The 15,393-nt window shown below is 34.2% G+C and overlaps 1 protein-coding gene across 1 annotated transcript in view; it reads right to left on the reverse strand.

Annotated features, from left to right (window-relative positions):
- Positions 1-15,393, reverse strand: part of ATRNL1 (attractin-like 1) — a 739,312-nt gene that overhangs the window by 500,691 nt on the left and 223,228 nt on the right. The window contains exon 20 of the mRNA XM_012663875.1: positions 764-857. Within this exon, the coding sequence (XP_012519329.1) occupies positions 764-857 (94 nt within the window). The remainder of the gene's footprint in view (positions 1-763; positions 858-15,393) is intronic.

Genomic DNA, 15,393 nt, shown 5'->3' on the forward strand with positions numbered 1-15,393 from the left:
TGGATAGGCCAAGCTTCAAAAAAACCCCAAAAGATATATATATATATATACTTAATATAAACATGTATTTGCAAGTACATAATCAAAACAATCAAATTTGATTTTAATAATATGATGTACATGGATAGGAAAAAGGAAAAAAATTTAAATAGCCAGAAACATTGCTTTTTAAAGTGAATTTTTTGAAGGGAAATAAATTTTGAGAATAACAACTAAATGATAAAAAGACAAAAATCACTCATAAAAGTACTGAAAGCAGAGTAACAATAGTAGGTTTCCATACACTGAAAGAAAAAAGGTTTCCACACACAGAAAAAAGAGGAAGATTAATAAAAGGAACCAAATGAAAACATTAAAGGACTACAGTTATCAGAATTGAGGATAAAAGACTGAAAAGAAATAAGGGCCTAGAGACACTAGACTTGGTATGATACAGAGGAAAATTATAAAGATAACAATGATACATAAGGTTAAGATTAAGATAACAATTGATACATAAGATTAAGATGTGCTTTCCAGAAAAAATAAGAATGCTTCCCTTTCTTAGCAATACAAAAGAAAAATATGTTCTGTGGGCTCTGTTTTAAAGCTTCCACAAAATTGTCATTTTAAAAGGTTTAATTTTTGAAGAGAATTCAAAAGATACAAGTAAAATTGGATGCTTAACTAACAAAACACTAAACTTAAAAAGCAAAACCTATAAAAATTAGTTCTACAGCATAAATTCAACTCATAAAATTTCTAAAAAATCATTTTTACTTACAATTGGCATTGATCACCTTTTATTCCTTTAGTTGTACAGAAACATTTTCCTGTGTGCAGATGACAAATATTTGCATGGCCACTGCATGTACAAGCTGTAAGTCAAAACCAAAATGCTATTGAATACTCTACATCACAAACATGCACATTGCATTTCAGGGAAGGTATTATTATTATTACCTTATGCTTATGTCCTCTTATTTCCTCATGCCATCCAAAAGCTTAAAGGTTACCACATATTGTAAGCTGGTTTTAACTGAAGGGAAGTAAATTCGCTTATTTGAAATTTTTTGAAATTCTATAAATTCTTTGGGGGTATCTTGAAGTCCATTTTCTCTTACTGACACCAATACAATCACAGATCAGATATTTTTTTACTTTCAGTATTTCTAGGTTATAATTCATTCTCTAATCCAGTTACATATTCTAAAAAGACAAGGCTGATTGTGTCACTAACCCCTTCAAAAAACTTTAGTGAGAACTATTGGTGTTCTTTCACACAAACGGCTAGTTAAACCATTCTATTAACAAAAATGAAATAATATGATCTTTTCCTGATTCAAACACACATATAATCAAGCTAATGAGTCAAAATTCCCCAATGGTCAACTTTTTTATTATTATTTTCTCTTAAAATATCAATAGCAATTCTAGTATGTATGCTAATGAAGTACCAAATGCAAACAAATGTAACCAGATAATCATATTGCTATTTTTATCGAGTCTCCAAAATAAAATAGATTTTATATACCAAAATGAAGTACAAGACCAATATGAACATTTTCAAAGAAATCTTTGGACCAGAGAGAGTCAATAAAAGAATCAAAAAGAGTGAAAGCTGAGAGGATTTGGTGAGGATTATCAGAAAAAAAAAAACATTTCAGTGTTATTAATCCAGTCTTCTACCTCCCAAGGGAATGTCTGCCTGGCCTCTTATTCAAGCCTAACGAGACATCACATGAGCTCTTTGAAGAGCTTGAGGTGGGTCCCCTAAAATCTAGGTGGCATATTAGATGTGACACAAATATTCAGCTGTGAATAGCTATGGCTATTTAACTGAGGTGGCAGGACAAATAGAAAGGGCCACTTTTCGAAACTGTCAGCATTTACGCCAAAGTGAAAGAAAATAATATATGTTTCCTCTAGCTGACCTAGAACTGCTTAAAAATCTGACCAAGAGGACTGCGTGAAAGCATCAGGGGACTCCAACTAAAAAAGCAGAAGAAAAAGTTGCCACTACAGGAAAAGAAATATGTGTCACCTTCATCAAGAGAATTGCACCTGGATAGGCCAAGCTTCAAAAAAACCCCAAAAGACACCTATGTGAGAATGGATCAGCAGTTGTGCATCTCTCACACCGTGGACCTCAACCACAGATGACAACTATCCCTCACACATAATTTTTTTCTCTTCATAGAAAGATCAAAAACATTACCAACCCAGAAAATGAGGAAAATCCTAAATATAGAAAGAGAGAGCATCCAGAATAGAGGCAAAGAGAAAATGTGGCTTCAAAGTACATTCAGAGTTCTGATTTTTATTTGATCTAGACAATTTTAATTATTTATGTAAGCACGTGTTTGCAAATTAAATCTTCAAAGTTCCTTATATTAACTAAGAGTGAATCTGGGATTCTGGGATTTCATACAAGGTCAATGAGAAAACTTATTTGACTAAATACATTTTTTTCTCTTTTTCTTTCTTTCTTTTATTTTTTTTTCTTTTTTTTCTTTTTTTTTTTTTGAGACATGGTGTTGTTCTGTTGCCCTGAGTAGAATGCAGTGGCATCATCACAGCTCACTGCAACCTCCAACTCCTGGGCTCAAGCAATCCTCTTACCTCAGCCTCCTGAATAGGAGGCACTACAGGTACGTGCCATAGTGCCTGGATAATTTTTATATTTTTAGGAGAGATGGGGTCTTGCTCTTGTTCAGGCTGGTCTCGAACTCCTGAGCTCAAGCAATCCTCCTGCCTTGGCCTCCCAGACACACCTGGAATTATGCTAAGATTACAGGCGTGAGCCATAGCCCCCAACCTCCACTGAATACATTTTAAAGGGACAATGATAGAGAAAAATATTGTATTTTCATTATACCCTATTAGTCTGGCTTCTACATCATACCAGTTACACATATATTAGTAAAAAAAGAACCTAGAATAAACAAAGCAAATATTACTTATTATTTTTATGAAGGCAAGAGATTTTGGCAGTGATTTTAAATTGCATACATAGTTCCTGTTTAAGAACTTGTTAGTAATATATAAAACAGAATAACAAAACCAACTAATTTAAGGACTAGAATTCCATTACTGCCACTTGTAGCAATCTGTGTGCTGCTCCCTTAACCTATCTCATTGTGCCCCCCAGCCCACCAGAAGTAGCCAAGAGCCTAAACTTTGTGTTCATCAATTCCCGGTTTTTAAACTCCAACATACATAAATAATTTATAATATTTAAATTTCCATTAGCAAATGAAGATAGCTACAACAAATTCCAAAAAATAGTATCCATACAATGAGCCCCGACCACAATATAATTAAATCAAAAGTTAATAACAAATAAAATTTCACCAAAAAACCATACATCTGGATTAAAAAAAAGAAAAAAAACAACACTCTAGAGGAGTGATGTTAGTATAGAACTTTCCAGCATTCATCCCCTTACAGAAACATCAATTTGAAAACCTATCCTCACATGAAAATATCTTTATAAGAGCTAAGTAATCCAGTTTAGAGATTATAGCACGTGGTTATAGCATAGAAATATGAAAAAATACATGGAAGAAGGTAGGAAAGCCAGTTTAATATTATCAATAGCACCCCTCTCCTAACCCCAGGCAGCACAGCACTGAGAGACATACCCTAAAGTGGGTAAAGAAGAGTGAAGTGAGAACCTAACTTTCCAGTGGACCTCAGAACCAGGCCTCCCCCTACAGCCCCAGGCTCCAAACCTGCCCCAGTGCCAGGCCATCCCTAGGAACCACAAGCTCTAGGATAGCACCTGAGCAAGCAGACTCCAGGCCCACCCCAAGCTCCAGACTGGCCCCAGGACTCACCTCTGTGTCCCTAGGCTCTAGACCAGCCTCCACAGTCTGAGGCTTCAAGCCCACCCCAATAACAGGCCAGCCCCAGCAACCCCAGGATCCAGGTCAGTCTCCATGGTGCCAGCCTCCTAGCTTGCCCTGGGCCAGGCTAGACCCTGAACCTCCAGACTTCAGGCTGGTACCCACAAACCAAGCCCTCCCCAGTGTTAGGGTGGCACCTATGAACCCTACCTCCAGGCTAGCCCTCATGGCCCTAGGCTCCAAACTTACCCACATAGATACAGGCTACAGACCAACCCAGTGCCAAACTAGCACCAGGATCATGGCCAGCTAACTGCCAACTCAGGCTCCAGGACCATCCAATGCCAGGCCAGCCCATGTGGACTTAGGATCCAGGCCTGTCCCCATGGCCCCAGGTGCCAGCCCATCCCAGTGCCAGGCCTGCTCCTGTAGATGAAAACTGAAGGCTGGCTCAAACACCAGGTCACCCCTAGGGACCAAGGCTTCAGACGGGCTACAACAGACACATGTACCAGGACACAAGACACATAAAAGATGTAAACTGTGACATCAATAACATAAAATGTATGGGGAAGAGAAGGTAAAGTATAAAGTTTTTGTATATAATCAATGCTAGCTCATTATCAGCTTAAAATAGACTGTTATAAGATGTTTCATATAAGCTCCATGATAACCACAAAGAAAAGACCTCTAGTAAATACACAAAAGATAAACAAAAAGGAATCAAAGCACACAACTACAAAAAGATCATCAAATCACAAGAGAAAACAGCAAGAGAGAAAGAATGGAACAAACAAACCAAAACACAGAAAAAAATTAACAAAATGACAGAAGTCTTTATGTATCAAGAAAAAAAACAGTAAGAGTCAGAGTGTAAATAAATAAAATAGAGACCAGAAAGACAACAGAAAAGATCAATGAATAAAATCAGAAATAAAAGACTAATACAACAGAAATACAAAGGATGATAAGAGACTACAAAATAAATAATTATATGTGCACAAGTTGGATAACCTAGAAGGAATAGATAAATTCCTAGAAACATACAACTTACCAAAATTGAATCAAGAAGAAATAGAAAATCTAAACAAACCAATAACAAATAAGAAGATTGAATCTGTATTCAAAAACCTCCCATCAATATAAAATCCCACAACCAGAAGGCTTCATGGCAGAATTCTACCAAACATTTTAAAAAGAACTAATATCATTCCTTCTCAAACTCTTCCAAAAAAATTGAAGAAGAGGGAATACTTCCAAACTCATTTTACGAGGCCAACATTACCCTGTTACCAAAGCCAGAGAAAGGTACTATAACAAAAGAAAATGACAGGCAAATATCCCTTACGAAAATAAATGCAAAACCCTCAACAAAATATTAGCAAACAAAATTCAATAGAACATTAAAAGGATCATTCACAGTGAACAAGTAGAATTCATCCCAGGGATGAATTTCCCAAGGGAAATAAAAACATATCTATACTAAAATTGTAAATGAATGTCCACAGCAGCAATATTCATAGGAGCCAAAAAATGGCAACAGCCCATATGTCTATCAGATGATGAACAAACAAAATATGACAAATCCAAAATTACTTGACAATAAAAAAACGAAGTCTTTGTACATGATAAAAAAATAATTCTACACTTTATATGGAACCAGAGAAGGCCCCCATATAGCAAAAGCAATCTTAAGCATAAAGAACAAACTGGGAGGCATCAATTTACCAGACTTCATGCTAAACCACAAGGCTATAGTAACTAAAACAGCATGGAATTGGCACAAGAACAGAGACACAGACCAATGTAACAGAACTGAGAACCCAGATATAAAACCATCCTCATATAGTCATCTAATCTTTGACAAAGCAGACAAAAACATACACTGGGGAAAATAACCCTTATTCAATATATGATGCTAGGAAAATTGGATAGCCACATGTAGAAGACTGAAACAGGATCTGCACCGCTCACCTCTCACAAAAATCAACACACGGTGGATAACAGACTTAAACCTAACACATGAAACTTTAAGAATTCTAGAAGAAAATGTTGGGAAAACTCTTTTAGACATTGGCTGAGGGAAAGAATTTATAAAGAAGACCCCAAAGGCAATCACAGCAACAATAAAAATAAATAAATGGGACCTGATCAAATTAAAAAGCTTCTGCACAGCCAAGGAGATTATCATGAGAGTAAACAGACAACCTACAGAATGGGAGAAAATATTCACCTGCTACACATTTGATTAAGGGCTGATAACTAAAATCTATATAGAACTGAAGAAAATCAGCAAGAAAAAAATCAAACAACCCCATTAAAAAGTGGGCAAAGGACATGAACAGAAACTTTTCAAAAGAAGACAGACTAATGTCCAACAAACATGAAAAAATGCTCAACATCTCTAATCATCAGGGAAATGCAAATCAAAATCACAATGAGATATCACTTAACTCCAGTGAGAATGGCTTTTATCAAAAAGTCCCAAAACAATAAATGTTGGCGTGGATGCGGAGAGATAGGAACACTCATACACTGCTGGTGGGATTGCAAACTAGTACAACCCCATGGAAAGTAATATGGAGATAGTTCAAAGAGCTAAAAGTAGAACTACCATTTGATCCAGGGCATCTACCTAAAGGAAAAAAAAGCATTCTATAAAAAAGACATCTGCACTAGAATGTTTATAGCAGCACAATTCACAATTGCAAAGATGTGGTGGAACAACCCAAGTGCCCATTAATACATGAGTGGATTAATAAAATGTAGTATATGTATACCATGGAGTACTACGCAGCCACAAAAAACAATGGTGATCTAGCACCTCTTGTATTATACTGGATAGAACTGGAGCCCATTCTATTAAGTAAAATATCACAAGAATGGAAAAATAATGACCACGTGTACTCACCTCATATTGGTATTAACTCATCAACTCTTATGTGCATATATAGTAGTAACATTCATCTGGTGTCGGGCAGATGGTGGGGGAGGACAGGTATATTCACACATAATGGGTGCAGTGCACACCATCTGGGGGATGCACACACTTGAAGCTCTCACTCAGGCAGGGCAAAGGCAATATATGTAACCTAAATATTTGTACCCCCATAATATGCTGAAATTAAAAAAGACATGGACGAACCTTTACAATATTATTATATGTGATAAAAGTCAGTCACAAAAGATCACATATTGTATGATTTCATTTCTATGAAATTTCCAAAATAATAAAATCTATAGAAACAGAAAGTAAATTATCGATTTCCCAGAGTTTTCAAGGGTAGAGCAGGGACAAAGGAGTAAGGGGAGTGACTTCTAATGAGTATGGGTTTATTGGAAGGGGGTGATGAAAATGTTTTAAAATGAGATTATAATTATGACTGCGTGATTTTATGAAGACACTCAAATCCTTTGAATTGTATACTTCAAAATGATACATTTTGATGATGTATGAATTATATTTTAATAAAGATGTTTAAAAAATCACCAATATTGATCATAATATAAAATAGAACACTAAGCTTCTTGCTAATTCCTTACAATTATCACCTTTGAAAAAATAGATGATTACTATAAATAAATACATACATCACCACTTGGGCACATAAAATAAGTTTCAGAACAAGGGAGATTTCTAAGAACTTGCTTTTTTACTAGAAGAGATTTCTGCATAAAGGTGTGGAGTTTTTTTCATAAAGAGTATTTAAGTAAATCTGCATTATTTTCCATTAGGTTTGTAGAATTAACTATGGCAACACAAAATGTGAGAAGTACAGAAATGAAAGACAAGGTGTAGAACTGCAAGCAATGAAGGAAACTATCATCAAGCAATAAAGGGCACAACGATATATTGGTAATATGTAACTTTATAAATAATGAATGAGTACATCATGACATCTTTTAATATTAATCTGCACAGTTTCATAGTAATAATGTTTTATATTCAGAACTTCACTAAAAATGATACATATTAATATTTAAAAACTTAAATAAACCTTTTATTTATCCTGTATGGCAAAACTGGATAATAGTTATGCTTACAGAGTTTCATAAAAGAATTATCATTGTATAGTAACCCTAATGATTTCTGAAACAAAAAAAAATTGTGTTAAAATATCTTTTGTGTGAGCTCATTTTGACAGAATTCCCTTATGGCACTGTACTTCAGGTTAAAATAGCATAAATGCATTTTAAATTCAATTGTTTAAAATTTATACTTCATGACAGTGTTGAAATTATTCTGTTGTTGTCAGCATTTAAGGCTATCTTTTTATGCTGAATAAGCATTTATGAAACCATTATACAGTGGCCTTTTGTTTGGGAAATTTTACATGATGACGATTTTAAAGCCTAGATATACACTAGAGGAACATAATGTGGTCACATGATTATTCCTGCCCCCTATAATATAAAGTTGCAATATCAACTTATGAGCAACACTAAACAATAAGGTTAAAAAAAAGATACTACAAAGGTTATTCAAACAAGTTATTTATAAAGAATACACTTTAGAAACACGAAACCAAAACATAGTCATTGGCAGTACTCATTTCAAAATCAGTTTATGTTCCAATATCCTTTCATTGCAACATCATTGCTGGCTGTCATATACACATAACAATAACTTCTGGGGGTTAGGAGATCATGTAAATTTAATTTCCTTTGTACTCGTGCAGCATAATTATACTTAATGAAATTTAACAGGTATGTTATAGATTAGTTTTCAAATATAATAAGAATTCTGACAAAGACAAAAGTCTAAATAGCCACATGATTTAAAATTGCCTGTATCTGCCACTGTGACAGGCTTGCTGGTCTTGTTCCACAGCAGATCCCAAATAGGCTCTGAATCTCAGCTCAAGCCCCTCTCTCCTGTGGTCTAGGAGCAATCTTGCCCTCAAAGGGAATTGCTGGGAGACTCATTTTGTTAGCTTGCCAGACTCTGTCCCACAGCAGATCCCTAGATCTTAGTCCCAAGCCCTTCTTAGCTGCCATGGTAAAACAGTTCTTCCCAGCCATGAACCTACTGGGAAACAAGCTTGCCCGTCTGAGTCCCTGGAACAAGCTTGCCAACCTTTGTCCCACAGTGAATCCTGAAATGGCCCTGGATCTCAGCCCCAGACTCTCAGCTGTAGTCTGAGAGTACTTCTGCCCTCCCAGAGACCTGGAGATAGGCATGTCTGTTACTGCCCCTGCAGGCTGATTTGCTGGCATTGGTTCCACTGTGGATCTTGAAACAGCCCTATAAATCAACTCCATCCCCTCTCGACTGCGATTTGAAAGCAAGTCTGCCCACTTAAGAACCTGCCAGTAGACATATATGTCTGTAACCCCAGAGAAAAATATGAAGACTTTGGTCTCAGAGTTAGACCCTAAAGCAGCCCTGTGACTCAGTTTCAGCCCCTCTCAGACACATACTGGGGCAATACTGTCTGCCCAAGGACCCGCCCAGAGATCCAGGAGGAGTCCTCACAGGAACCCAGAGGAACCACATTAGACCACACATGCGGTAAAGGACATAATGTTTGTGAATCTTGAAGCAAACCCTCATGCCAGCACCAGCCCTACAAACCAAGGCCTTGGTGAGAACCAGTCTACCCAAGGACTAGAGAGAATCCAAACTTGTTAGATGCCCTGGTAATAGGGCCAGCAACCACAGACCTCACTGTGAACACAGCAGCAGCCCCATAATCCAGCTGCAACCCTATTCAAACATGATCCCAGAGACAGTCCCATTACTCCAGGGGCCCAAAAAGAGAATGGCTTATACAGATATACAGACTGCTAAAAACAGTCTATAATGGTTGGGAAAGTTGTTTGCTCCTCAAATGTATAGACACCAGTGCACAGATGCACAGATAAGAAAGAGTCAAAAAAATGTGACACCAGCAAAGGAAATTAATAAAGCTCCAGTAACCAATCCCCCAAAATGAAGATATACAAATTGCCTGAAAAAGAATTTAAAATAATTATCTTAAAGATACTTAATGAGATTCAAGAAAACAAAGATAGACAACTAAATAAAATTAGGAAAACAAGGCATGATGAAAATTAGAAGCTTAAAAAAGAAGTGGAAACCATAAAAACGAACAAAACAGACTCCAGGAGCTGAAGAATATAATGACAATGCTGGAAAAGACAAGAAAAAGCTTCAGCACCAGACTCGATCATGCAGAAGAAAAAATTAAAGAACTCAAAGATAGATCATTTGAAATTAGCCAGTTAGAAGAATAAAAAAGAAAAAAAATTTTAAAAAAGAAGAAGAAAGCATAAGGGACCTATGAGATACCATCAAACATATAATATGTGAATTATAGGATCACCAGAAGGAGAATTGACAGAGAAAGGATAAACAAGCTACTTGCAGAAATACTGGCTGAAAATTTTCCAAATCTTGGGAGGGTTACAGACATCTATATGAATAAAGCCCAAAGGATATCAAGCAAGATCAATCCAAAAATGAATGCTCTGAGACACATTATAATCAAATCACAAAAAGTCAAAGACAGAATCTTCAAAAGAACAAGAGAAAGGAGAATTATTATATATAAGGGAATCTCTATTAGGGTATCCATGGAAATCCCAATAGAAATCTTACAAGACAGGAGACAGAGGAATGGTATATTCAAAGTGCTAAAAGGAAAAAAAAGCCACCAAGAATTCTAAACCATCAAAGGTATCTTTCAGAAATGAAGTAGAGATAAAGACATTTCAAGACAAACAAAAGCTAAGAGAGTTCATCACTAGCAGACTTGATTTACAGGAATAATAAAGGCAGTTCTTCACATTCTACTAAGTGAAGTATCCCAAGAATGGAAAAACAAGCACCACATGTACTCACCATCAAATTGGTATTAACTGATCATAAGTGCACATATAAGAATAACATTTATTGGATGTCGGGCAGGGGGGGAGGGGGAGGAGGGGACGGGTATATGCATACACAAAGAGTGCGATGCGCATCATCCGGGGGATGGCCATGCTTGAAGTTTGGGCTTGGGTGGGGAGGGGGTGCAAGGGCAACATATGTAACCTAAACATCTGTACCCCCATAATACGCTGAAATAAAAAAAAAAGGCCGTTCTTCAAGTTGCAATGAAAAGAAGATAAAGTAACAACATAAAAAATATGAAAATATAATACTCACTGGTTAAAGTAAATATATAGTCACATTTAGAATACCATAATGCAGTAATAGTAGTGTGTAAATCAATTTTAACTCAAGTATAAAAGTTAAAAAGCAAAATTATTAAAAATAACTATATCTACAATAATTTGTTTAAAAATACACAATATAAAAAAATGCAAGTATGACATAAATAGCATAAAAGCTGGAGGGTATAAAAAGTGTACAGTTTTTGTATGCAACTGAACACAAGGTGTTATCAGCTCAAATTAGAATATTATAATTATAAGATATTTTATGTAAGCTCAGTTGGTAACCATCAAATGAAAACCTCTAGTAGATGCATAAAAGATAAAGAGAAAGGAATCAAAGCATACCACTACAAAAATATAAGAAATCACAAAGGAAAATAGTGATTGAAGAAAAGAAACAAAAGAACTACAAAACAGTCAGTAAACAATTAATAAAATAGCAAGAGTAAGCCCTTACCTATCAATAATTACTTTAAACTTCAGTGGACATGAAACCATAAAAATTCTAGAAGAAAATGTGGGAAAAACTCTTCCAGACATTGGCTAAGGCAAAAAACTTATATCTATGACCCCAAAGGCAAATACAGAAGTAATAAAAATAAATAAATGGGACTTAATTAAATTAAAAAGCTTTTGCACAGCAAAGGAAATAATCAACAGAATGAATAGACAACCTACAGAATGGGAGAAATATTAGCAAACTATACATCTGACAAAGAACTTATATCCAGAATTTATAAAGAATTCAAACAAATCAACAAGAAAAAAACAAACAACTGCATTAAAAAGTGGGCAAAAGATATGAGCAGAAGATTTTTAAAAGAAGATAGACAAATGGCCTACAAACATATGAAAAAATAATCGACATCACTAATCATCAGGGAAATGCAAATTAAAACTACAATGAGATACCACCTTACCCCTATCAGAACAGCCATTATTAAAAAGTCAAAAAAAATTATATGCTGGCATAGATGCAGAGAGAAACGAACACTTACACACTGTTGGTGGGACTGCAAATTAGTACAACCTCTGTGGAAAACAGTATGGAGAGTCCTCAAAGAAATAAATGTAGACCTACCATTTTCATTGCTGGGTATCTACCCAAAGGAAAAGAAGTCATTTTATCAAAAAGACACCTGCACTCAAATGTATGGCAGCACAATTCACAATTGCAAAGAGGTGGAATCAACCTAAGTGCCCATCAATTCAAGAGTGGACAAAGACAATGTAGGCCTATGTCTTTGGTTTAGTCATCTGTAAAATATGTATAATAATGGTACAAATTTTATTAAATGCTTAGGATTAAATGAAAAACATTTAGACAAAGTTCTTATCAAAGTGCGTAGCATAAACTACCTATAAATATTAGCTAAATATAAATATTTAAATATAAATATATTTTAAATATAAAATATATTAAATATAAATATTTACCTAATATTTATATTCATTGGCTGACAAGGAATATGGTAATGTTATTAACTAAAATATGAAATACAAAAAAAGAGAAAAAGTAAAGATGTAGTAGAATATGAAAAATGTGGTAAAATACGAAGCTAGAAAAGTGGGGTCAGAGCATAAAAGGCCTTGAAAGTCTTGTTAAGGTGTTTTTAATTTATTTCACAGACAATTTGTATGCAATAAATATTTTAGAAATGGGAATGAAATCATTTGAATTGTTTTAGGAAGAAAATTATTAATATGTCTTTGTGTTTTTCTTCCTATAAAAGAAGTAGAAAAAAGGATTACAAACGGAGAGATTATATGTAGAGTAAGGGCAGTCATGGATTAATTCAGCAAATATTTAATGAGAACCTATACCATGTCAGATAATCCATAACATCCAACGACAGAAGAGAAAGGGATCAAGGAGCCCTAAAATAAAAAGGGCAATGAGCTCCAAGAAAAGGAATAAATATAGACAGTGTAGAGCCAAAATCAGCTTGGGACAGAATGTAAAGGTTGAGGAAAAAGAAAGAGTCAAAGGTACCATTGAAATTGAGTCTAAAACGGTGGCAGTACCATAATCTAAGATAAGGGTGGACAGGGAATATTTTTAAATAATAACATGCCTAAATTTGTTTTTTTAACTAATTAATTTGAATAGTAGTGGACCTTCTACAGAAATGTTCAACAAGAAGTTGAAAATTACAAATTGCCTAATATAATAGGCTATACTGTTCACTAAATATACAATTAAATGTTTATATACTTCCTTTAAAGCCTAAATATATAGATTATGATTATTATAAAATCAATATATTGGCCTATAAAGACAAATCAAGATAAAAGATAGAGATAAAATTATATGTGACAAAGAAAAAAGTAAATATTTGCATCCGTGGTCCTATGGTATATAAAAATGGACCTTTGAGAAAAAAGACATTTCTCTTAAATAATATATTAAGTAGTATTTTCATATGTTTATGGAATATATACAGAGAATATTTTGCTGATGTTTTCCTACATCTGCTCTAGGCATTTCTAATATATAATTAACTTCACCACCACTACTAATTAGTTTTTGTACACTATTAGAGTAAGGTAAAAGTGTGTGTCAAAATTTAGCTTGGTTTTGCTTTTTAAAAATCTATCAATATCAAAATAAAACCAAATTCATGCTTAAAATTTCTTAGGTTAACGTCTTCTGTAATATACTAAATAAATGTTTTTTATGTATTAGAATATGAGGCGAAGTATGCCCCACTTTAGATTTTTCTTTTTTTCACGTGAGGCCTGTCATTTCAAGCCAGATTTCTACAACCTTTTTAGGTTAGTATGAGAGTCATTTTTGTTGTTAAGTTAAATCATAATAACTTACTCCACTTTTTAAAGAACTAAGTTGTACCAGATCCTTATAACATAAAACCTCAAGCAATACACAATAAGGAGGCTAAGCATCACATCAAATGAAATTAAGGAGAAATATTGAAACTTTACACAAAATAATGATTTATATCTGGTCCCAAATAAATAAGTATTCTACTGGTAGATCTAGAGCTACAGAATTGTTTTCAAAATTCTATAAGCAATATATTCGTAAACTTGTTCATGAAAAGAAAGCACACAAGTGACACACTTTATTGTCAAAAACTTGTAAACTAGAGGTGGAAATAGTCTATAATATCAGATCTAAGGGCCTAAAAACCACTATTCAAATGCCAAAAGTTTAAGTAGAAGTTTAGTCAAGGTTAGATGTGGAAAATAAAACTTGTGCTAATAAAAATTAGGAAGAGAGGTCTTAAGGAAGAGAGTAGGTTTGATAAATTTTATTACCGTAAGCTACGGCAAAGCTCCTACACCTAAAAAGTTCAGTGACTGTCTCTAGCAGTTTTGTGGGAATCAGCCCACAAACACTTCTTTTAAAAGGCATCCAATGGAAAAAAGTAGTAAAGTGCATCTTCTAATAACCCATAGGTATTCTAAAATACCTGACAATGTTATCGCCAAATAGTTTTTATATCTCAATTTCCTCATCCTTGAAATTCCTTTTACGGAAACAAAATGAATGAAAAGAGCTTCAAAAGATAGATTTAAAAAAAAAAAAAAACCCTAGTTATTAAGCATCTGAAGTTAGAGAAACACTTCTACCAAGGAAAACAAAGAGTTACAAAATTAGTCTAGTGAGAATACAAATTAGCTAAAAACATTATAGAAGCCATACAATGAAGATCTTTTTAATTATGCAGCTGAAAACAAGCAGCTCTGCTTTGTAGGATTTTAAAAAAACTTTCTTGGTTTACTTAGCATGACTGACTTTATATAAAACTGTTGTTCTGAAGATTCTTTAATCAAAGTTTAACTACATGGCTATATCATATACTAATTATCTATATATAATCATATAATTATTCATCTATTGGCCTCTCTTTGAAATATTTAAAATATCACGTTGGCTCTCCTCTGCAACATAAAATGTAAAGTATACTAAGAGAATACAAACTTTTAACATTGTTGTATCAAAACAATAAACAGAACCAAAATTTCCATGTCAAACAATTTTCCTTTATCTGCAGTTTCAAATTATTCAGGGCAATGCTCCCAGTTTGAGAGAATTAAACATCCTACATTTATTTCAAGAAAGTTCAAGTTCGTTTGATAATAAATTTTCTGCTTCTATGAACAACTTGCAATGTGTGAGAAGGGTTTAGAATTAAAAAATTCCTCATCCTAGTAGAGAAAAGAAAGTTAATTCATCTTCCTTATTACTACCTTCAAGTTTCAGAGAATATTTGTGCCATATCCTAGTGTGTTTATTAAAGTAATACTTCTGTAAAAGTCTGCTATAGGCAGATATTCATAGTATTCCAATAAAAGACACATAAGTTTTGCTAATAAGCAAAAAGGTAACAATAGAACTGTCACTCTGTTGAAAAAACTCTTTTCCCTGTAAACTGAGAAA

This window comes from Propithecus coquereli, unplaced genomic scaffold, assembly GCF_000956105.1.
Source record: "Propithecus coquereli isolate 6110/MARCELLA unplaced genomic scaffold, Pcoq_1.0 Scaffold84, whole genome shotgun sequence".
NCBI classification, from domain to species: Eukaryota; Metazoa; Chordata; class Mammalia; order Primates; family Indriidae; genus Propithecus; species Propithecus coquereli.